The sequence below is a fragment of the Caloenas nicobarica genome, chromosome 1, assembly GCF_036013445.1.
Source record: "Caloenas nicobarica isolate bCalNic1 chromosome 1, bCalNic1.hap1, whole genome shotgun sequence".
Lineage (NCBI taxonomy): Eukaryota > Metazoa > Chordata > Aves > Columbiformes > Columbidae > Caloenas > Caloenas nicobarica.
In genome coordinates this window covers 85139394-85164118 of record NC_088245.1, presented here as the reverse complement: position 1 = coordinate 85164118, position 24725 = coordinate 85139394, and the positions used below count along the sequence as shown (strand labels likewise).

Here is a 24725-nt window from a genome sequence, read left to right as displayed (position 1 = left end):
GGGATAGGAAGCGGAGGGGCTGTATCTACAAACCAAAGCCCACGTGTTGGGTTGTCTCTCGGCAATGACAGCTCAAGGGGTGCCCCCACAGTGCGTGACAGCCGAAATTATTTTCTGTACCGATACCCTGCCCTATTGGCAAGGGCACCCGGCTGGAGACACGCCGCCCGGCGCCGGAGAGCTCCCGAGGGTACTGCCGGCCGGCTGACAGGCTGCGGGAACCTCCGAGTCTTCGGAGGGGACACGGCTTGCGACGGACACCCGCAGCGGAGGGTGTCTGCCAGCAAGTCTTCCCTCGGGGAATCGCGTGTGTGTGTATTTGGAAACGCAGCAGAACCGCTCATAGTTTGCAATTTTCATGTGTAGATCAGTTTTCACGTATAGATCAGAATACCTCCTAGAGACAGACCTGCTTTGCAGCGTGTGTGGAACTGATTTTATTTCTCCTGTCGTTTTTCTCCCTTTTTTTTTTTCTCCTGTCTTTGTTCCTGTTTTGATTTCCTCTTTCCACCTATCTTTGTGGAATTATTCCCTTTGTTTTTATCCTTTAACCACCAAATCTCTTTTCTATATATCCATTTCCAGTGAGGATAATCTCCTCCCTCTCCCCAACCATAACTCTAATCAGGTGACCAAACATATCTTGTAAAATGTCTTTGGCAGGGAAACAAGACTTGTGTGAATGTATAAAACCATACCGTCTAAAGTCAGAATTTATTTAGGAAAAGAAATCCAGTTATTTCCCCCCAAATAAGTGATATACATAAAAACATCTTGGGAAGGTAAATCCAGAAGTCATACTGGCACAGAGGATGTTATGGGAAGCACTATGTGGATGTTTGAGAGGCTCCTCAGGGTGCTAGGTCTGAGACATCTGCCTTGTGGCACCATTAGCCTGCGAAATGGATGTACTACCCATGAATGTCTACAGCTGATATGCTTTTAAAAATACCTGTCGGGAATGAATCATAGAGCAGATGGAAATATCCACTCATGGCTCATGGATTTTTTTTGGAGCTGTTCTCAGCTGGAACAGCAACACAGTTCAGATCTGATCTAGTCCTGTTCTTCCCAACAGGACCAAATAGCAGCAACAATTTGGTTTTTGACCCAAGGTTGTGTTCAACTCTCCCTTCGTGCTGTGGCCAGCCCTAGCTTTTGCAATTCTCAGTTCATTATGTGCCTAATACTGTGGAGCATTAGACGGGTGAGTAAGCACAAATTTGGCTGATTAAGTATATGGAAATGAATGTAGCCGCTCACTGGGCTGAAGTGTGCCCTAACAAGCCTTTTCCATAGTCCTTCAGCAGCAAGAATAGAAGCTTAGGTCTAAAAGCAGTCTTGGCCACTCGACCTAAGCACAGGTGAGACAGAACCATGGCTGGAAGATGTTTTTATTAAGCAAGTTCCCCCTATAAGGGATCCCCAATTGGTGTCAGTAGGTTCACCACCTTCAGAGGGCTGGAACTCAACCTTTCACTGAAGTGATGCAAACGCACCAGTTTACACAGCTGTGGAAGCAGTAGCTGGCTGATCCAGCTCCAGAGCTCATACCACTGGGTCAGAAATGCTATGATTTCCTACCTTAGAGCATTGCTAAACTCATTTTCATCGGCAGGTTAATGTTATAGCAGTAGAGACTGTCTCAGATTGTATGTATGTATTAGGTGCTCTTCTGTCATCCTGTAGCTAGCTCAAACGCGAGTCATCTGTGTTTTGGTGAATACTTGTGAAGCATCACTGAGTGTCACTATGTCATTCTGCTCATGTCCATGGGACTCAGTGAGGCGGCAGGGTACAGGCTTGGTATTAGTGAACAGGGAACCATGACCCTCAAAGATTTCCCTGGAAGCCATCATTCACTGTCAGGGATGTGCGTGGTTAGGGGAGGCAGGTAGAAGTCCCTCCCTTGCATTCTGCTGAGCCTGATATACAGTATATGACCTCATCTGGCTTTTCTCCCAAGCAGACACCTTTGATTTATTTATTTTTTACAAAAACTGAACATTCCTTGAGTTAGGCATGTGAAAACATTCCTGCCCTGCAGCCCCCAGCGCTCGCCCAGCACTTGGCTCCGGACAGCCTGCCCCCCGTAGGGCGGTCACAGCCCATGGTCTGGACCCAAGATGTCATGTTTGTGGAAGGAAGGCGGACAAGAAAGAATAACAAAAATTAGATCCTCATTCATATTAAAATACAGTTTTCCTTTCTCTTGACTCTTTAGGGGAGCAGGTCGAGAAAAGGACAAAGCGTCTCCCCCCCATTAACAAACTCAATCACCTGAGAATTACTGGATGATGTGGCCCTTTGTTAGCAGAGGCGGACTAGGACAGAGGAGCCATGGCACAAAACCAAGAGGCTCCCTGAAAAGGCAGGAAAGCTGAGAGTCAAAAAAATAGGTGAGAAACAGGTTAGCGAGCCAACTCAAATTTCTGAGGTTTGATCTTTCTTTACCAACGTTTCATCTATGCCTGCCATGCACATGATACGGGAGTGCTATAGTTGTAAGCACTCATCTCAAGAAGCATTCCCTACCAGTGCCCATCAGCTGGAATATGGAATAGTCTCCCAAAGGGAAGAATTTCAAGCAGCGCAGCTTGGAGCCAGGGTTGTGAAAAGTCCTGGGGGTACATGGAGAGATTGTGCATATTGAGCAAAAAGCTTCCAAGCATCCTCTCTGTTTGAATTCTCTCCTCTTCCCTTTAACCATAGTGTGGTTGTTCCTACAGGCTCATTAAATATCTTCTTATTAAAAGCAAACAGCACAGACAAAGCTGTGTTCAAATGCTTTCTGCCATTTCCACCACCAGAGAGGAATAGAAAATCCTGTGTTTCTCAGTGTACCAAGGCCCCGTGTAGCCTCAAAACATAAGTCACCTCCTACTCTCTCCTCCAAAAGCATACTGTGCATCAGGCAGTTTACCTTTTGTTCCCCCAACACACACCGCTTATGAACTTTGAAATGAAACAGCAGGTCTTTTTCTTTTTTCTTTTTTTCTTTTTTCTTTATTCCTTTTTTCTTTTTTTCTTTTTTTCTTTTTTTCTCTCCTGAGTCTTCATTGCTCATCTTTGCTATTCTGATGGGGACTATTTCCTACAGTTCTGTCAGTGGGAAAAGTCCCTGCAAAATCCATAGCCAGAGCCTCTAGTCTGAGCAGGGCACTGTGCATGTTGAAAGCTCTCCCGAGTTCACTGTGCGCTGCAGCACCTGCTTTCTTCCGCATCGCTCATCTGAGGCTCATCCCATGTATTTTACCACTGTTAATGCATATCAGAGCAGAACTAATGAGGATTATGTGCCAAGTGGATGACTATGATTACAATTGTGCAGGTCCTAAGTGGGCACACAATCTGCAATACATTTCACTAACTGAGCTCTTCCAAGTTAGCATATACTTTGCAGGCAGGTCACTGTGCCCATTCTGTGCCATCTGGATTTTTTTAAGCCTCAGAAAGTCCCCATAAGAGCAGATCATCTGTGAGGCAAGTGTCTAATTACAGGGAAGGCTAGGATTAGGGAAAAGAGTGCTCATCTTTCATATCTGTCAGGGGTTGAGACAGGGATCCCCATATTGCCTGGCTCTTACCCCCACCTGTCCACCCTCTCCTTTTCTTCAAGACTGGCTCTTGCACATGCATTCAGGAGTGTTTAGCAAGTGATAAGAGTGTGAGGCTCCCTGGCTGACACCTGCTCTACATGTGAATGGTAGTGCCAGTGAAGCCCAGGGCTGTGGAATGGGATCTGCAAGTGGATGTTGTCTGGGGCTGACGGAAGAAAAAGATTTACCTGCTTTTGTCTAATGATATTTAGACAGCCGACTTAGCTAAAATGGAAAGAAAAGAGACAAAGAAGAGACGAACAGTGAGAAGGTGTTGTAGCTTTTTTAACTGGGTGTCATTTGCCTAGGAATTGAATCCAGTGAATGGTGGAGGCTGGGGAGGGGAATATAGAATCGACATCAGTTAGTGGCATAAAGGTAAAAAATATCTGTACGTCATCTCCTTCAGATTGTCCATGGACAACCAGCTCATATTAGGCTCTGAAAGCACATCTTTTGGGGCAGCAAAGAGAAAGAACCAAAGAGACTGTATTATTAACTGCATCTCTTCCCAGGCTGCAAGGTCAGAAAAAGCCACAGAATCATACAGTGAAAGAACTCCAGACCCCCAGACTCTGCTGTGACAAAATAAAAATTCTTCCCCAGCACAGCTTAGTTATAAAGGAGGAGAAGGAGCCTTGACTGTGTTTGGAACATCTTGCTAAAATTTCCCATTCTTACCCTAGTTGTGTCCTCCATGCAAACTCCGGGGCTAAGACAGGCCTGAGAATAACTTCTCTTAACCCCACTCATGACTAAGTTGTTTTACTATAGTTGTAAACAGCCTCATAATAGTGTCAAAGTGGCTGCAGATGCAAAGTAACCTTGCAGAAGGTTGCATGGCTTTGGTGCAAAGATGCTGGTGTTGACTTGTGATCCATCAGGGCCGTCTGATGTGGCAACAACTCAGCTGTCTCTCTTTATGTACTGCACCCACCAGACTTGCCCACATCTGCAGCAGAAACAGTCAAGCGAGATGTACTTCATCTCTCCTCAGCCACTGCAGTTCATGGACAGCACGTTGACACAAACTGCTGCAGATTTCAGTTTCTATCAGTATGCATCTGCTCTGCAAAACTATGTGCTGGTCCCAGCTGGAGGTCTGATCTCGGATCTGTCCGCCGGCTGCACCCAGTATGGGACAAAGCAGCAGCTTTGCCCTGCAGCCAGAGCAGGCTGTTGAACACCATGTTCCCCAGCACAGCCCAGTGATAACAGCCAGCCCCGGTTACGCTCCCTTTCTATTATTTGAGACCCAGAGAATAGGTGTATACAGGTCATTGGGATTCAATGTCTGTCCTTTGCATGTGTCGTTCATATACTGACATCCCAGCGACTTGAGAAAGCCGCTTGGAGCACGTGAACCTGTCTCCCACAGCAAGGAGTAATGCAGTCATGGAAATGCCAAGGGCTGCCAGCAACCTGCTAACAGCAGTCTGCTATGACACCAGGAAACAGGAGGAAAAGAAAATGCTGACAATCAGGCTGTTCTATATAACATCCTCTTCCTAACTTTAAATCCTCCCTTATGATGAAACACATTAACATCTTGTTTCAACCTCCTGAAGTTAAGGCCAAAAAAGAGGGAATTAGCCCAGTGGGCCAGCTGCTGATTTCTGTTCCCTCTGTGTAACTGGGAGAATTTCTCAGCAGGGATAGATTCTGGTCCCATGACAGTCAGACAGTTTCACATGGGCTTGGGCATCACTGAGTTTTGATTTTTTTTTCTGTGTTTGGAGCAAGCATCAGGTGATTCACTTGTCTTTGACACCTTGCTTTCTTTGGCTCAGAAGAGGTGAAGGTCTGGCCTGAGGATCACATGCTGACAATGGCTTCTGCCCAGACTGCTGGTTTTACTCTACAGAAAGACTATACGGGCTGTGTGACACTGCTGCTTTCTGTACCCCAGCCATAGGTGCTGCACAGAGCAGGGCAGGAGGCTGTTTGGGTTGATCACACACCTGTTAAGAGAGCTTCTCCCACAGCAGAATTGCTGGGACAAATGCCCCTTCCCAGAAAGGCAGTGTGGAAGCTGGCCACTCCCTGTCCTGAAACACAGTGGCAGGGAGCTGTTGCACTTCATTTGTGTGCTGCTGCCTTGTGCTGCTGCCCAGGCATAGGGGCATCCTGGGCTGGCACGCTGCAGTGCTTAACTCCCTTCAAACCTCTGTGGAAATGCCAGTCCAAGCAGAGATTCACTTCACATTAGTCCGAATAACTGCATTGACCCGAGTAAGCAGCTCCACAGGTGTTTCTGCTTCATGTAGTCAGCTCTACCTCACACCTGAAAAGAAGGTGTAACCCTGTCTGCAGTTCCACCCTTCGGCTTGACGACCACCTAGACTCAGTGACTATGCCCTGATATGAGGGAGAGCCAGTCCTGGGACACAGGGATGTGGAAAGGGTGGAGAAGGTTCCCGAGGCCAGCGTTTTGCCGACAGGTCCCTTTTAGGAAGTCAGAGCATCCTTCGGCCTGGGAAGGCAGGTTTCTGGATCAGGTCGCACCGGGGCCGAACGCGAGGGGCTGGGGCAGGGGGATCTCCCCGGCTGTCCGCTGCTTCGCTCTCAGGCGGCCACCGAGGGGCAGCAGACAGCCGCGGCGGGGCCGGCTCCCATCCCCGTCCTTCTGCCGCTCCCGCCGGCGGCGGCTCGGCGAGCCGGGGCGGTGCTGGGGGCTGTCCGCCCTCCGGGCTGTCCCAGCGCCCCCAAAGCCTCCGGGGTGGCGAGGGCGTTTTTAGCGCCGCCGAGTATACGGCAGGTGAAGTGGGCGCAGACTGCAAGCGAAGCCGGTGAGGGGACGGGGAGGTGGCGGTCTCCCCCCCGTGGGGGCAGCAGGACTGGGCAAGGCAGAGGCAGTGAGTTCAGCCGGGGTGGGTTATCCCCCTCGCTGCTGCCTCTCCCGAGCAGGGCAAGGTAATACCGAGGGAAAGCGGATGGAGAGGGCTCGGTGTAACAGCGGGCTCACCCCGGATGCCACAGCCCCTTTTGAGACACAGGGCTGAGATACGCTGGGGACGTTTGTCCTCCCACCATTCCTATCTCCCAGAGACAGTCTCCAAGAGATCTCAAGCTGGCAGCTGCATGAAGGAAAAGTACTGCCTGTCACAGTGACTGAGAAATTGCTCCTTGTCCCCTGCTTGCTATAGAATCATAGAACCATTTTGGTTGGAAGAGACCCTCAGGATCATCAAGTCCAACCATAACCTAACTCTAGTACTAAACCATGTCCCTAAGAACCTCATCTAAATGCCTTTTAAACACCTCCAGGGATGGTGACTCCACCACTTCCCTGGGCAGCCTGTTCCAATGCCTGACAACCTTTTCCATGATGATTTTATTCCTGATATCCAATCTAAACCTCCCCTGGAGCAACTTGAGGCCATTTCCTCTTGTCCTATCACTTGCTACTTGGGACAAGAGACCAACACCCTCCATGCCACAACCTCCTTTTAGGCAGTTGTAGACAGCAATCAGGTCTCCCCTCAGCCTCCTTTTCTCCAGGCTAAACAGCCCCAGTTCCCTCAGCCGCTCCTCATCAGACTTGTGCTCCAGACCCCTCACCAGCTTCGTCACCCTCCTCTGCACTCTCTCTAGTACCTCAATGTCTTTCTTATGATGAGGGGCCCAAAACTGAACACAGTATTCAAGGTGTGGCCTCAACAGCGCCAAGTACAGTGGCATGATCACCTCTCTAGTCCTGCTGGCCACACTATTCCTGATACAAGCCAGGATGCTATTGACCTTTTGGCCACCTGGGCAAAAGGCTCATATTTAGCCAGCTGACAACATCCCCAGATCCTTTTCTGCCAGGCAGCTTTCCAGCCACTCTTCCCCAAGCCTGTAGTGCTGCCTGGGGCTGTTGTGACCCAAGTGCATGACTTGGCCTTGTTGAACCTCATACTATTGGCCTCAGCCCAATGATCCAGCTGGTCCAGATTGCTCTGTATGGCCTTCCTACCCTCCAGCAGATCAACACTCCCATCCAACTTGGTATTGTCTGCAAACTTACTAAGGGTGCAGTCCTTTGTCCTTCAGGATTGCCTCCTAAACGGATCGAAGTCTGCCCTTCGGATTTTCAAAGTAGCTATTTTGCTGACCACCCTTCTAAGTTCTCCAAGAATAGAAAACTCAATCATTTCATGATCACTATGCCCAATGTGACCTTCAACCGATATGTTGCCCACGAGTCCTTCTTGTCTGCAGCAAGGCACCATGAACACGGATTTCTGTAATACCTGCTCCACACATAGGGTGAGACAGGTTTGAGCTGCAGAGGTCTTTTACAAACTTGGGCCCCTCTTACCAACACACAAAGAACTCTCTCCAGGCCTCAAAACAAGAGTTGAGCTGCAGCTGAGACAAATAGGGAAACATCATCCAGATGAAGAAGTCCCCGTCCTCAGAAGGGGAAATGCTGTGCATTTTTTCTCATAGCATTGTGTACCGCTGTCACATGAGTAAAATCTTGGGGAATTTAGTGGTGTGAGCTCTCTTCCTTTATTCTCCTCTTGGTTTGCCTGTTCAATCATAACAGGATTGCCTCCTGAAGGCTATTTGTGAGACGACAATTTCAGGTACTTTCACAAAACACCCAGACAGCGTTGTGAACCTGAACAAGATATGAAGTGGCAGCACATTAAGCCAGAGAATTCTATTTACACATTTTGCATCCAAAAGAAAAGCTTGAAAGCACAGCTTCCCCTCCCTCCCCCCACACAATGGTTCTTGTGCCTTTCTGCTCCTCCCTCCTTGGCTTTTCTTCTTCAGGCTCGCAGCACTCACCTGCACCTGTGTTTTGGCCATGATTTCTCTTCCTGGAAGCAAGTCTGAAACACAAGCTCTATAAACTGGTATTTGCATTGGCATCAACTTAACTGGCTGCAAGGTGGGCCTAGCTTAATCACTGCAAAATGCATATCTTTGCTTGTTTGTACAGAAAGGGAGGGACTAGCATCCTTTCTAGGGTGACATGCCAGACTGCAACTGTCTTTTTGCAAAGGAAAAACTAATTGTGCTACAGAAATCTTGCAGAGGTGTTGACTCACCTGTTCTGTTCTCAGCAGTGGCTGAGACTCACTGCTCTTTACTTGTGTTTCTTTCAGCATGACACAGATACCAACTCCTGACTTTGCTGCAGACCATTCAAATTCTCTGTGGGTGCTATTTTTGCTACCTGTGCTGCAGGTGAGTTACACACTAGAGTTTCCTCTAGACAGATACCTTTACGATAAAGGCCACAACTGGGGGAATTTTCTTGTGCAAATGAGCCCTTCAACTAAAATGGGTTCTGAAGTTCTTAATCTGTAGAATGTAAACTATGAGGTTACCTGGCCTGAGCTCCTGGAGGGAATCAAGCAGGCTATGAGGCTGAACTTCCCCTGCTTTAAGATGATGCTGTCGATAAAGAGTTCTTGGCAGGGTTGGGGCATATGCCAGAAGCCAGGCTTGCAAAGATTAAAGGCTTCAGCTGAGCTAGGAGAAGGATTTCCTTCCTCTTCACCACTTGTCATGCTCTTCTGGTCTGTCTTTTCCGTGCAGGGGAGGACTGAGCCACGTAGCATGGAGTATCCAGCATTTTCTTCCCCTTGCACAGACAGGATGGAAGTGTGGCATTCCAGGGAAGTCTCCAGTGCCTGGCTCATCTTTGATCTTCCCTTGGGTTTTTCTGCTTATTCTTGTTTTCTCCCTTATTTGCTTTTATTTATCTCATGCATTTTTTTCTTGTTCATTTTGCTCTCCAGATGGCTCTCCATGTTCTCATCTCCCTATATTTTTTTCCTTTGTGACTCTGTATCTCTTTGCTCTGGTTCCTTACTTCTTTGTGACACGCAGCAGTCTAGCCAGTAACCAAAGCAAACTTTCATTGAAGACAAACAGCTGCTGATTGAGTTGATTTTGATGCACTCCTTGCTTGCACCAACATGACTGCAATAGTAGCTGCCATCAGCTACAAGGATGCAGACACTATGCCAATTTTTTGTCTTGTTTTGTTTGTTTGTGGGGTTTTTTGTTTGTTTGTGTTTCTGGTGCGGTTTTGTTTGGTTTGGTTTGGGTTTTCTCCCTTTAATGGAGAGGGAGAATTCTCTGGTTCTGTTTTATGGTCCTCCATTATTGCCCATTTATTTTGGGAATAGTTAGGTGCTCTCAGCATGCATGATATTGGCAACACTGAGGGCACTGTCAAGCACATCAGTGCTGAGAATTTTCTACCAACTATGCTGCTGTGACAGTCTCTTTGGCATGGTGGTAATCTCTCCAAGCAAAGCAGGGGATGGTATCAATCTGTCAGCTTCATCTGCTTTTCAACTCTGCCTCCTAAATCACAGACAGATTGCATCAGGCTTCTTTGAATGCCCACAGAAGCCAAAGCAACAATAGTTTTCTAACCTCCAGCTTCCAGGTGTTTCAATGTTTGCGTGTGTGCAGATACTCTTTGTGTCAAAGCATGTTGTATCTTAGAAGAAAGCCCTATCCACCTATCATGTAGTATGCTGCTACACAGCCTCACAGGTAATCTTTTCCTGTCTGATGATAAAGATGACAGGATCCTAGACTGGAGGAGATAAGATTATCCATTACACCAACAAAGTAAAGGTTCTGTGGCTGTAGCACAGTGAGATTTAGGAGTTCATGGCCATTCACTGTTGAGGGCAGAAGGACTTTCCCACACTGTCATGTTGAATATCCGTACTATTTTCAGTGAGCCATGGACCAGCTCAGCAGTCCCTTTGGCTTTGACAGTGCTCACCCCTTATTTAAAACTCAGAGGCTCACCTCAGGGAACAGTGTGCTCTTGCTCCAGTGGCAGTGACAGACAGTAAGGGTGGCGAACAGCAGGAAAAGAAAAGGTAGGAGCTGTACTGGCTACAGCAGCAGAGTCCAATACTGCGAAAAGTAAAGCCTCAGCCTTCTGAAAATGAAGCTGTCAGGACATAAATCCCACCCTTGTGTGCTTAGTCCTAGTTTTGCTCTCTTCAGTTAAGGACAATCTGTTTCTGCAGAGTTGGTTTCTGCCTTGGAGAGACAGCAGTGCATGCATAAATAAAAGCTGAGCTGGCCAGGATTGTTTGGCTTTCATAGGGAAAGATTGCTTGCAGAGAATCATAAGATTTTTTGTTTGTTTTTTTGAGGGGTGCAAGGGGAGGAAGAGTTCTCCAGGCCTCCAGGTTGAAAAGGAGATTAATTGGATAGCCACTCCTCAGTGAGACTCAGGTTCATTACCACTTTTTAAACCTGGATCTGTGGCATCCCAGCTGCATGCCACAGGCTATCAGCTGTTTCAGAGGACAACACAGTATGTGGGTGAGAAGCCAGTGAGACTGGGAGGGAAGGAGGGACCCTGTTTGTGTTGTGAGTCAGAATAAAAACATCTCATCAGTGTGACGCTTTTCAGGAAACAGAATTGCTGATTTCTGGCCAGCTATCTTCAAGCTTGGCTAAAGTCTGTTAGGAAAGGTATTTCTGGGAAAATGGAATTTCCCAAGTTTGTGATGCCTTGTTTCATATCACATTGCAGGTTTCCATTTTGTTTACTGGCATGCCTGGATATTTTTGGCCAAAATCCATCTGTTCCTTTGCAGGGCTGCTCCCCAAGCTCTTTTACTACCTCTTGCAGAATTGACTGCATTAGATTTAAATGTTAAAAAATCTATGGAGAAGACCATTCATCCTGTCCTTCTCAGTAACAGAACTGCAAGGGTGGTAACTGGCAAGAGAACAGCAAAAAGAAACAGCCAGGGACAGTCCTGCTGCAGCCCTATGAATAATTTGTGCTGTCATATGGAGCTATTCTGCTTTAAAACATCTGTAAATATATGATGCAAGCCCAATAATGCAACTATGACTGTTGTTTTGGGATTTGGACTTGAGCCCATTTCACAGCTCACCCTGTTCCTTCTCCTTTAGGCACCACTACAAAACGCCAGTATAGACTCAATCTGTTGCTTGAAGATAAAGCTGTCCTGCCTCATGTTGTATCTTTTTGAGGCTAAAGACCCAGGGCAGCCTGGGGCCAGAGAGGAGAAAATGAAATTTTCCTCGTTCCCTATCTCACAGTAGATTTCACCTGAAATGGGATTTTTTTCCCTTGCCATGGGCTTTTGCCAAAACCCTTGGCCCTATCACTCTCTGCACAGCCACCACGCCTTTGGAGAACCTACTTATCCCCATCTCTCCTTTTACTCATCTACTACTCACTGCTGCAGCTTGCATTTTCCTTCTGGAGATACACAGATTCAAGAGAGTAGATGGACACAAGGCTGACTTGGGGACAGAGATCAGAGACAAATTCCACTGCCCAGCTACACTGCCTCTGCGACACTTGGGTATTTGTGTCTGAGAAGAAGCCTGCAGACATTACAGTTGAACCACAGTGCTGGCAGGGGGTGTAGGCAGCTGCGTGCTGCCTCTGGGATGGCATGGGGGAAGCTGGGTAGTGCTGAGGGGCAGGCGGGCTTCTGTTACTCCAAATGTTTTCAAGAAATTACTCTGGTAATGGAAGGTCCTTGCAAACGGACAACCAGAGCTTGTACATAGATGTGTTGTATCCCAGCCTAGCTTTCTTTGCCTCTGTCTGACTCATCATCCCTATTTATGGGAAGAGTTTCCTTGACCAGCTAATTGAGGTGGAGTAATTGAAGGGCAGTGTCACCCTCCAGGGCAGCCTCTTGGCAGTGAGGAGAGAAACATCCAGATGGCACATGGATAATGCAGAAAAAAGAGATCTCCTTGAAGGAGTGAGGGAAATCCTTTATGCTATTGCACTGCTCAAGCAGACTTTTCCCATTCCCTTTTTCTTTCTTCAAACACTAGCTTTCAAAACAGAAGCTATTTTGCTGTCCACCCCTATTATCATCCGTTTCAAACTCTTTGAAAATCATTAGGGCAGAACATGCCTTATAAAACAAGTAAACAAGCTCAATAACAGGGATCAGTAATTTTCCTGGGGTATTTATTGACATCTTGTTTTTTGAGCTCTGAATTGTCCCTCTTATTCTTTGTCCCAGGGGCGTGGACAAATATATAACATCACATGAGTGGCTGTGATGCAGGTCTGAGGCTAGAAGCACTCAGATGTAAGAAAAGACTCCAGAACCTGACAGCAAATGTCAACAGCATCCAAGAAGCTATAGAGAGATGTGCTAGGGAGCACTGTAGTTTTGTGATACACTGGTTTTGGAGACAATTTTTTCCTATAAAGGTCCTGGCTTGTACAGATTCTCCTATCCTATTCAACTCTGGGAGGTGATAAAGGCTTCTCAACAAGATCCCAAATAGACATGAGGGACAGAAAGGGCCAGCTGTTGGGGGACAAACATCCAATATGTGCATAGGTAATATTCCCTGATATTTTGCAAGCTTTTGAAAGGGGAAAATAAATCACAAAAATGCAGTTATGTTATGCTTTCTATTTTGTTGAGTAATAAAGAGCAGCATATTGAATGAGATAAATGGAACTATTAATAAAAGATTATGACTCATATATCCCATGACTGAGCTGTCAGAACAAGGTATTTTGTATTCCTGGTTGAGTTACCTACCTGCTGATGATCTCATAACATGTTTTTCATCACGGTATCCAATCTTTCACTGAAATAACAAACACGTCCAGAGTACTCAAAACGCAAAGTGACTGTGGATACATCAGTCAAAGTAATCAGTTTTCTTCTTTTCTTCATCGAGTGTCTAGATTTAGTTATCTAACCTGCTTCCTCTATAACCCTGTCAGATCCCCGTAATTAATAATACTTATTAATTACTCAGCAGACCCCTGACCATTAATGCTAGACCCAGGCAGTGCTGTTGGTCAGCTGTAGGTGCTGCAGATTTGCTCTCGCTCAGGTGTGGGCCCACAGACACATTCTGTCAGAGCTCTGCTGACCACCCCCAGCTGTGATTTTGTGCCAGCATACAGCCTGCATGTGTGAAGCTGGTGCTCCAGGTGGTACCCAGCATGTCTCATGTTGTGCGTTGCAAGGATGCACTCCTGTTGCACAGAGTAGATGTTGGGGCAGCTTTCCAGGAAGGGACTGGCTGTTTCTGAGAGCAATCGTGATCCCAGGATATGGCCTTAAGTAAAGCATACCCACTCTGCAGTGAGAGAGCTAATGTTATCTCAGCAGTGCAGCTTGTCATTTTCATCCAGTCCTAGGACACTGCAGCAGCAGGAGGAGGCAGTCAAGGCCTGGGTGTCTGGAAGCTGGAAGCCCTCCACATCCAGCCTTTCATTGCCAGCTCACTCAGAGAAGGTTAACCTGTGGCTTGACAACAGGGTGTGGAGCTGTCACTGCAGAGCAAAAACATCTCTTCCCCCAAGCTGTGGGAAATCCAGATCAGCGTGCTGTGTTTCTGTTGGAGTATACAGGAGATGATGGAGCCTAGAGCAGGAAAAGCAGTCTCTGGAAGACTGAAAAAAAACCTGACCTAGGAAATGCTATGTTCTTGTATCTCAAGCTATGTTATAATAGTTTTATACCCCTGTGTCATTCAGTAATGTTGATGCATGATGGAGAGTATTGTGACCGAGAATCACAGATTAAAGAAATTATAGCTGTTGCAATGGGTGTGTCTCTATCCACTATAGGCTTTCAGGGGTCACGGATACAAGCAATGTGGTTTGTGGAGCTAGAGGTGAAGTAATATGGGAAACGGCTTCTGGAAAAGAGACACAGGCATTGCTTAGGGGCAGCCTGTCACATACTGCTTACATCTTTGGAGGAAGGTGTTGACAGGCACCTTCTAGTGAAAAGAGCTGCTGCATTTTAGGAAAATACCATCTTATCTCTTGATTTCATCTCAGGTGATGTTTATTGCTGTCAGAGCATGATTGCTGGAATGGATCATGTAAACAAATGCATATTGTGCATTATCCTGCAGGAAGCTTTCCCATCAAATCTCTACTCAGTCCATTACAGGCTGTCACCATCTTATCTTAAAAGTGTTCCATGTCTCAATTTGAAATCTCCAAAGAGGCCTATTCCTTAGTAATTAAGTTTTTCAGTCACAGGTAAGTGAGTTTATCACAAACTTGAGCTTCATGAATTTCCACCACAAACTTCCATTTGTGGTGTGTGGTTTTTTGTTATGTTGTTTTGTTTTGTTTTGTTTTGGTTTTTTTTAAGACAGAAGTAGCATATTTAATACCTCCCACATATGCATTCCTAACAGACCTTTTATAGTAGTATCTGTGATCCTTTTCAGCTTTCAGAAAGTTGCAGTGTTGCCACAGACACTTACAATGCACGCACAAACGACCATGCCAAAATGAACACACTGGTCATGCACTTAAGCCAAGAGAGTTTGACAAGCTGGTGTCAACATCTGGCACTAGCTCCAGCATCAGCCCTGAAATCACTGAAGTTTTTTGTCCCTCTGAAGAGACAGGGCTTAGCAATTTTCTTCAGGTACTCTCTAAAAAGAAAAATGGAAACCAAAATCCTCATACTGTCAACTCATGGAGTTTCAGGATATCCTGTGTAATGGAAAAAAAAGACAAGGCTGGTTCCCGGACTGCCAGATAGCTCTGTCACTGTACAAGGCCAAAGCTAGCTCTGTGCATCCAAGCAGAGTTGAGCCTGAGATCACCTACCCTTCCGGACCACAGAGTGCTGCTGGCACACTGAGTATGGCATAGCTCACCTTGAGGCAGAGCTGGTCTCTTCATGGGTCTATGAGGAGTCACTTGGTTGTCATTGCCCCCTGCTCCCCAGGACTCCTAGTCTCAGGAACATGTCTGCAGAGTCTCTGCAGCACTCTCTCTAGACACATCTGGTCCTTTTTAGCTTAGGATTGGTGTCCTGTGAAAAGATTTGTAATGTTTCCAGACCTGAGTAGACAGTACTCTGCCTCAGCTAATGAACCAAGCCAGACTTTGCATGGAGCCAGCTAAGCTCTCTGCATCCACAGTGTGGTTAATCTGCAAGCAGAATATGAGCTCCTGAGTGACTGGTAATTGTAGCTGCTCTTTGGTGTCACTTTAAGATTGTGTCTTGCTAGTTTTGCCTTGGCCATATTTTCAGAAGAGGGCTGGCAAAGCTGCTGAGCTGCATTGCGTTCTTCTAGCATAGCGGTTAGGTGAACAGTAGCAACTCTGAGGGATTTGAGAGGATCTTTCTTAAGTGTCTCCATAGGAAATTAGTATAATAAAACTCAGAAAGACCTTAAGGAAGAAGACTCTGATTTTATTTTACAAATCTCAAAATAAATTGATTCTACCCCCTTGCACTGTCTCATCCATATACTTAGCACCATGATGTGTGCATCTCAGTGGCCTGGCCAGGATCACTTACGTGCAAGAGAGATGGTGCAGGGTACTTACTGGATGTCAGGAAGAAAGGCCTGACAACAAATGGCTAAATAAAACAGCTGTTTTAATAAGACAGAATAACAAAAGGAATATAGACAGCAAGTAAATCTTACATCCTTTCTGATGCTGGGCACCTCATGTTCATGCAGCATTGGACAGACCCCGAATGGATTTCCCTATGGCATGCTGCACAGAGCCAGTCTGTGATAAAATACAAGGAATTTGTTCATTAAAGTCTCTTTGTTGGAATGTTTTGTTATTTGTTTGTGCTTAATGAGCAGTATGGAAAGTTGTTTTAAAACTAAGGGGGGTGGGTCGTTTGGCGGGAGAGGCATGTCAAGGTTATTGCAAAGTCACAACCACGACCACCTAGCAACAGAAGACACATGCGCAGGAGGGATGGCCGGAGGATATAAAAACTGAAAGAACCCGCCACGTGTTGCGCGCCACTGCCACTATTAAGGGGTGCTGCTCAGCGCTGTCTTTGCTTATTGCAGCCTGCTTCTATTTGGCAATAAAACCTTAATTGTTTAAGTTAATTGGAGTTGAAATTTATTACACAGTCCATGAAGGGAAGCTCCTCCTTTTTGGTCATCTGAACTCTTATATATTTTCTTACAGGAGCACAATTCTGTTCCTAAAGGATGTTGGAACTTCCTGCAGATAATGGCAGGGACAGGCTGCTGGTGCTAAGTGGGAGCTGCCTGCAGACTCCTCTGTTACAATCTACCAGCTGAGTTTATTCTGCAGCTCAGGGGTTTGTGCAGCATGGCAGGGCCTGAAGGCCACGTTGCACTTGCAGCCTGGGACAGCACAGACCTGTGTATATAAATTACAGATTACATTAGTAACATACAGGCTTCTCCATCCCTAAACTGTGTTTAGGCCCAAGAGAACAGACATGGCCTGTTCAAGATCACCAGCTCTTTGAATGCCATTTTTTCTGCAAGGCTCCCAATGCACCATCCCCTCTCTTCCTTCATAGGGGAGTTCTCCACCTTCTGGGTTTGGCAGGAAAGGTGAGTAAGCTTTGCAGATGCCTTGTGAGTTAAGTATTTTATCAGAGGGATTTATGAGCACTTCATCCTTGAGAAAGCTCCGACAGCATGGAAAGATCTCTTGGTGCCTGAGGCCGAAGCACTGTGCTTTCCACACAGCCAGGCTTTGGGTGCTTGGGAGGAAAGGCCTGTGAGCCACACAGAACAGCTGCACCACTGGCAGGAAATTTCCTGCACAGAAGAATAAATCGTATTTTTCTGCCAACGAAGCATTACCATGCCTTTGAAACTTATGAGCAGACTTCAAAGCGACTGTCCAGTTATTATGTTTTTAACTGGAAACATACATCAGCCCTCACTTCCCAGCTAAGAAGTGAGGAAAGTGTGCTGCAAAGGGCAGGCTTGTTGAGACATGTCATGTGGTAGCAGCCACGATCAAACCGTTTTTTTTTCCTTTTGCTCCTACATCACCCTGCGTTGCTGCGTCACCAGCAGCACACAGAGCTCCTGTCTGCTGGCACAGGAACAGAAAGGAGGACAGCACCAAAGGAAAAAAGCAGTATTCACGGAGTTCACGGAGAGAGGCCATGCACGAGAAAAAGCTGAGAGGGTAAAAAAAAAAAATTGCTGACCGCCCCCCCCAAAACAACCCAGCTTCAGCTCTATGCTGTTGTTGCTCCAGCCCAAGGGGACCCCTTGCTTTGTCGCCCCAGGAGTGTGTTTTCTGTCTGTGCAAAGTCTCTGCTTCGCTTGGGGAAGGGTGAGGGCAATACGGGTGCCAGTGTACCTGCGTGGGAGCTCTGGTCCCCAGTGTCACTGCAGCGGGTGAGGGGCCGTGCCAAAGTCTGAGCTTGTTGAGGAAGTTCCCACCATCATAAAACTGTCACTGGAGCCGTAAAATGGTGGGGAACAAAGGGTGCTGATAAAAACGATTGAAAGATGGGAGTGTGTTGGGGAAGGGGTAAGGCAGGAGCTGGCTTACCCCAGTGCTGGGTAGCAAGAGAATCCAAAAGTGCCTCTTCCCCTGTTCGACTGTTTCAAGGTCTTGAAATGGCTGTTGTGCCACAAAATAAACAGGAAGTGTCAGTCGCTTTCTGTCCAATACAGGGGGAAAAAAAGTTTTAACGCAAAGTTCAGTAAAAAAATGCATCAGCTGTGCAAAGTGTTAGCAATGGAGGAAAAACACGGATTAAAGAAACTTTGAAACATCTATGCTCATTAATTTTTAGATATGGTCATTATTAGTATTATTATCTTGCAATAAGAATAATATTAAATAGTTTCTAATAAAAGGTGCTAGAAGAAGGAAGGAAGGAAAATTATTAAATATCTATAATGGTGCAGTTTATTACATAAAGTTTTAGTAAGAGAGATATTAGTTTTAGGAGCTGTTTTCATAAAATTAGTACGTTTTAAAATATACTGATTGCATTCCTGTTCAAGTTATGGATGATGGGACAATAGAAAAGGTGTAAATAACACATTTTAGAAGATATTTGTAATCAGTCAATATGTTTTCAAGGTTTAATTCATGTTTGCTTAGCAGCTGCATTTTAATAGAAAAGAAAATAAAGACTAGGAGACAGTTATGTTGGCAGTCATCCCTCTGCCATTTTCTTCCCCAGCACCTCTAAAGGTTTTTGGGTACAATTCACCTGTCAAACACTCAGTCTTTACAGTTGGTGTATTTGTCTGCAGCTCTTAAATTCTGTAAGGGTTACAACTTCACTTTCATGAGATTGATGAACAAGATTTAGAAAGACATCGAAAAAGTTTTAGGACTTTTAAAAATTATTATTTCCTAACTCTTAATTTTCTCTCATATTTGTATTAAGGAACCAGCTATTAAGTGTTTGATTTTTTTTAAATTAAGCACCATGTGTATATGTGTATCATACAAAACAATGCTGAACAGCAAGGACTATCTATGATAGCTGTAAAAACAAATAATTGAAGAGATTGCATGGTTTTGGGCAATTTATCTTTAAACTCACAACTTTTTAAAAGTATTTTCTTATCTGCTTTGGGGAGAAAATGGAGGAGGTGCTGGGATTCTTTATATATTCTATAGTGTGGGAAAGTTTTATCATGTTTTTTTAAGTTTATGTCCTTCTGTTAGAGCTGTTTAAATTTGTATTAATCCATTATTTAAAAAATAGCAAGTTATATCTGTAGTAGATATTTATAAGAATCCAGACTTCTGTTTATAGTGCATTAAGTTGATTACACAATAAATTGCACTCAGCTTAACACATCTTTAACACGGCTATATCTTGAAGATTAGTGTATTGCAAGATTGTTCTAAAGAAATGGCTTTATGTCCTTGAAAATATGCACAGGACACCCACTGCAATAGCTTATCCAAACCTCAATATTTTATGGTCAAGACACAGGCAAGGGGGTGCTTAAGATCAGTTTAAGTAAGACCTGGAAATTTTAACTTATCTGTATGCTATAATCAGATTGCAACACCTACAGATACCTTTTAACAAACCAGATCTCTGTAATCTATTGTAACACTGCTTTCCACAGTCTTAAAGATATTTTCTGTAAGAATTAAATGAACAGATTTGTCTTGAGTATTGGGAGTTCAATGTATTTTCATTGGTGAATTTCAACCACTGCTACTATATTCCATGTGTACACAAACACACACACACACACACACACACACACACACATTATGTATATTATGCATGTATTACACACTTATACAGATATATGTTCCCTAATCATCAAGTTATAAAGAAATCTAAGCTAAAGGCACTAACTTCCAAATAACGTAATAGAAATACAAAAAATACATCTTTGTTAGCATGTCAAATGAGAAAAAAAAATTAAGTGTGTGCTTCACTTCTATTTCTCTGGCTTTTGTTTGGTTGTTGCTTGTTTTGCTTTGTTTAGGGGTTTTTTAAACATACTAAAGGAATTAAGCGTAATAATAATAATAAAAAAGTTATTCCTGTGCCAGAATTCAACATTTACTACATTTGCATAAATTCGATAGAAAGTCTGATAAAGAAATCTGCATGCATAGTTTCTGTGGTTTATATACACAGAGTTTACACGGAGAAAATAAACAGAGATACACTCTGTAGTTTATAAATGGGCTTATGTACATATGTATTTCAATGTGTAGGAGGCTGGGATGAGGAAGGAGACAGGGTCAAAAGACAAAGCCTTCTAACTGACTCAGATAAATGAGATGCTTTTTTACATAGGTGATGACTCCTATAGCTAGAGAATATGTGACAGTTGCTTGATCTGCAAGGTTTTATTTATCTTCAGTTCAGACAGTGTTGTTTTTTGTTATTGGTGGGTACTAGTCTATAAAACAATCTACAGGTTTATTGTTTCACTTAAGAGTGTAACGTTGTCTACTAGATTTATTCTGGATTACTCTGATGTGGAAAAATATGTACCTGAAGTGCATTCTCATACAAGTTTCTATATAAAGCAATTGTATAAAGGCTTCAAAATGCTAGTGGTAACTTCATATATTATTTATGTATCATTGATAATTACTGATATAAAGGATACATTCATGACCATCACCAGCAGTCTTTGTATAGGTACTTAACTGACAATATTTAGAGGTCTCTTCTGTACCGAATAGATCTGGATCTAATAGATGGACTGTCAGAATATGTCTTTCTTGGGAGATGCATCTTTTTGTATAGAGCACTTCTTTTTCCTTCTCTCATGTAGAACTGTGCTGACTGTTCTAATCCTTATGAAAATAAGGAGAAACTCTCAGCTTAATAATTTATCAGTGATTTTATTTTCTCTCTTTTTTTAGTTTTTAAAAAATTTGCAATGGCTCACTACATTGAAAAGGGCTACGCAGGAGCCCTGGAAAAAATGTCTGACGTAAAAAGATATAGAAAGCTTTTAGAAATAAGCTGATGAAGAAGAGGACAGCCATAGGGAGAGGTGAGGAGGTGAAAGTTCCGCATGCAGCTGCAAACAAAGGGAGATTGGGTGGTTCAGCATTTGGTTCTGTTATCCTGCTGTGGTGCCTACCTCCCCATTTTCCTTGCATTGCTCTCTCATATTTTGCCCTTTTCAGTTCTCTCATTTCCTCCACCCTCCCCCTTTTTTGTGTACTGGAGAACTACTGAAAACAAAGTTATAACCCGTGATTCCTTGAAGTTTCTTTTCTGTTTCAGTATGTATATATCTAAAAGGGCATTAAAGGATAATTTTGATCCCCGCGAATTTCCACGTGACACATACCTACTATGCAAACTGCAGTGGGGTGATACTGGCAGACCTTGGATACACTGGGTCAGAAAGAATCGTTACCATGCTGAAGTGTACTTCTTGGAGAAGATCTTTAAGATGAGAAGATCCAAAAATTATGTCAACTGTTCCATCACCTGGTACTTGTCCTGGAGTCCCTGTGCAAACTGCTGCTGTAAAATACTGAATTTCTTAGAAAAGCACTCAAATGTGAACATAGACATATATGTAGCACGGCTTTATAAAATACAATGTTTAGGAGTCCGACAGGGTCTGAAGAAGCTTGTGAGCTCGGAGAAAGTAACCATTGCTGTCATGGAAATTAAAGGCAAGATTTCCTGTGCTTTGTGGGACTGGGAAGGGGTGAGCTGGTGAATTTTGTGTATAGGTGAAACTGATATGGACTTGCTTCTGTGCCCTGTGTCCTGCCCATCTTCTTTGGGGGCACATCCATCACCATGCAGTGACTGAGTGTCACATCCAAAAAAAAAAGTTCAAATATTGCAGGGGGATGGGGACAGGACTTTTAGCAACCAGACCTGAATGAAAAATCTCCTTTGTTTAGAGACACTATCTTTCTTTCAATCCTGAGGGAGTGGGAGATATGGTGCTTCTCCTTTATCCTAGAGGACTAAATGCAGCTGCTGGGATAAGGCTGGCTGAAAGGCCCCTCACTGATAAGAGGGAGAAAAGAAATGCCCAGAGAGGATGGCATTGGTTCCAAATATGGAGTGAACAGCATACAGCTGTCCATGGCCAAGCTGCCTCTGTGTCATTGGCATGAGGAAGAGGTTAAAAAGTCTTGTTTCCTGAGCTTGTCTGGTATCTGAATAAACTCAGGTTAGCCATCTTGCTTCTGTTTCTCCAGACTATACTCACTGTTGGAAAAACTTTATCCAAGGAGATGCTGATGATGATTCCTGGACTGTGGGCTTTCAACCAGAGATAACTAAGAATCGTTTGAAGCTCAAAGATGTCTTTGAGGTTAGTAGAGTCTGAGGAACAGAGCAACTGCATTAAAGGATTTGCTGTCTGGGTCACTGAGCTGTAAAGAGCAGGGAGAGAAGTACTGTAGATTTTCTTCTGTCGTATTATGAAGCAAAGGCTGAGAGTGCAGTTTTTTTTTCCTTCAGACTCCAGAGTGGGAAATCATTTGATTATCAGCTGAAACTCCAGCCTCATCCCAGAAACCCTCCACCAGATTCCTTTATAATCTTGATCTGAGCATGGGTTTTGGTTTACCAAATGATGCTGCTCAGCTGCTTTCTGTCAGTATCTGTAGTGGTCTGCCATCCCTTCCCAGTCACTGGGCCCCTACATATTTCATTAAAGTCCCTTCCAGATTTGATTCAGCAACTTCCCTGGCAGGTCAAAGGGTACAGTTTCAGAGAGATGAGAAAAGCTGTTCAAAAGAGAATGTCTGTCCCCTGGGAAAACCCAACCTTTGTTTTTGTTTTGTGCCAAAGCTCCTGAAAGTCAGGAGAGACAACAGATAGTGTGTTCACCAACGATGCTGAAAGTTTGTGCCCCTAGAGACAAGAGACCCTGCTTGAGTAAATAGGTCCAAATCTGTGGCCTGGAAGGACCGTGTGAAAAACAACAAAAAAAAGAAATCTAGCAAAACTAACATAAGTTCTGCAGCATTTTAATTTCAATGTATTAGAGTTTTCTGACAAATGCTACTTTTGGTGAAACAGAGTGAAAGAAATCTATGGCTAAGTAGGTCATTGAACGTCTGGGAAATCCATTTTATATGGCATCTGTGGAAAAGAGATATCCTGGGCTATTACAAGTAATAGACTTCTCCTGCTATGTCTATTTCAAATCAGAGCAAATCCAAAGTCCAAGGATATAAATGTCATATTTTAATTTTAATTTCAGGATCATCCATTCATAGAATCATAGAACTATAGAATATCTCAAGCTGGAATGGACCCATAAGGATTGAGTCCAACTCCTTGCTCCTCGGGGAACTACATAAAACTAAACCGTATGACTGAAAGTGTCATCCAGATGCTCCTTGAACTCTGCCAGGCTTGGTACCGTGACCACGTCCCTTGGAGCCTGTTCCAGTGACCAACCAACCTCTCAGTGAAGAATCTTTTCCTAATGTCCAAGCTGAATCTCCCCCGATGCAGCTTCATTCCATTTCTTTGTGTCCTGTTGCTGGTCGCCAGAGAGAGGAGATGAGCACCAGAATTACCCCATCTCAAGTGGAGAATTCAGGACTCGCTCTCCTTAAATTTCATAAGGACATGATTGCCCAGCTCTCTAGTCTATCCAGATCTCTCCATAAGGCCTCTTTACCCTCCAAGGAGTCCACAGCTAGTTTAGTATCTTTGGCAAACTTACTTAATGTACATTTGATTCTTGTGTCCAGATCATTTATAAAAACATTAAAGAGCAGTGACCCTAAAATTGAGCTCTGGGGAACCCCACTGGTAACTGGTCACCAGCCTGATGTAACCCTATTTACTATTAATGTAACCCTTTGAGCCCAACACAGAAAATGCCCCATCAGGGTCGAGAGAATAGTCCAGACACTGCATCTAGTAGTGGCAGGAGGAGATGCTTTTTAGGGAGAGACCAGTCTGGCTGCTATCTGTGCTTCCTTATGATCCAGTCATACTGCCTCGATACCTATGCTGACTGTGGTTGGGAACCCTGCATCTTCCCGTTAGTGTCTGTTTACATACTTGTTACCATGAATTTCTCAGATCTCTTTTTACTCTGTCCTGCCATCTGTGTCTACAGTTTACTGGGGCAGCAGATTCCAGCTTGCCAGGTAAATAACTAGTTGTCTTACTTGTCTCTGTCTTAAACTATTCATAATAAGTGCCTGTTCTTGCTATACTAATGTTTCATCATTAATGACTGAAACACTTTTCTGCATTTGAAAGACTGTGCTAGCCTAGAGAATTTTCACTGGCTTGCTGGGACCTATAACATGTGACTGACAGCAGCACTTGATCTTAAAAGAGCAATTTTAAAAATCCACGGATGCTTCATTCAACAGAAGCAAATCCTCCATCCACCAAGTGATGTGACTGTGGAATTATAATGATGGTATTCATGGTCACTGCATCTCAACAGCTCCACTCAGCTGGCTAAAACTAGTAAGAAAGTATTTTTATATGCAAGCCCATCCTGGAACTGGACCACTATATGTATCCACTGGAAATACATTGAAAAGCAAAGCACATCAGTCTGCACAAAGAACAACAGGAATGCAGCTGTATCCCTTGCAGTAGTCAAGCTGGGTTGTTTGCTCCTCTGTACCATGCCGAGGTACAAGCCCTGTTGTCAGTACCGAGTGCTTGGGAATAGAACCTCTCTCCATCCCCTATTCCTGATGCTAGGTTATTTTTGCAAGACTAGTATAAATATTCGTTGACTTATACCCATTTTAGTAATTAAACTTTAAAGCTATGATTGAGTCTGGTTCTTCTCTCATTTGTATTGCTAATATTTTAACATAATCTATAGAATTACTCAAAGTTTTGGCCCAATATAGCCTAAAGAGAATCTGGCTTATAGAAACTAGGAGATGACAGCCTGTAACTCACAAAATGGCAGCACTCC

At 44.3% G+C, this 24725-nt stretch overlaps 1 protein-coding gene across 1 annotated transcript; it reads left to right on the top strand.

Moving 5' to 3' along the window:
- Positions 1–64: 64 nt before the first annotated feature.
- Positions 65–23710, top strand: LOC135989294 (uncharacterized). Its single transcript, XM_065636070.1, is given in 9 exon segments — positions 65–190; positions 6169–6388; positions 7635–7827; positions 8702–8783; positions 17331–17466; positions 17469–17511; positions 21071–21471; positions 22012–22127; positions 23025–23710. Coding segments are annotated over 9 exon segments (1341 nt in total). The 3' UTR covers positions 23049–23710.
- The last annotated feature ends 1015 nt before the right edge of the window (positions 23711–24725 follow it).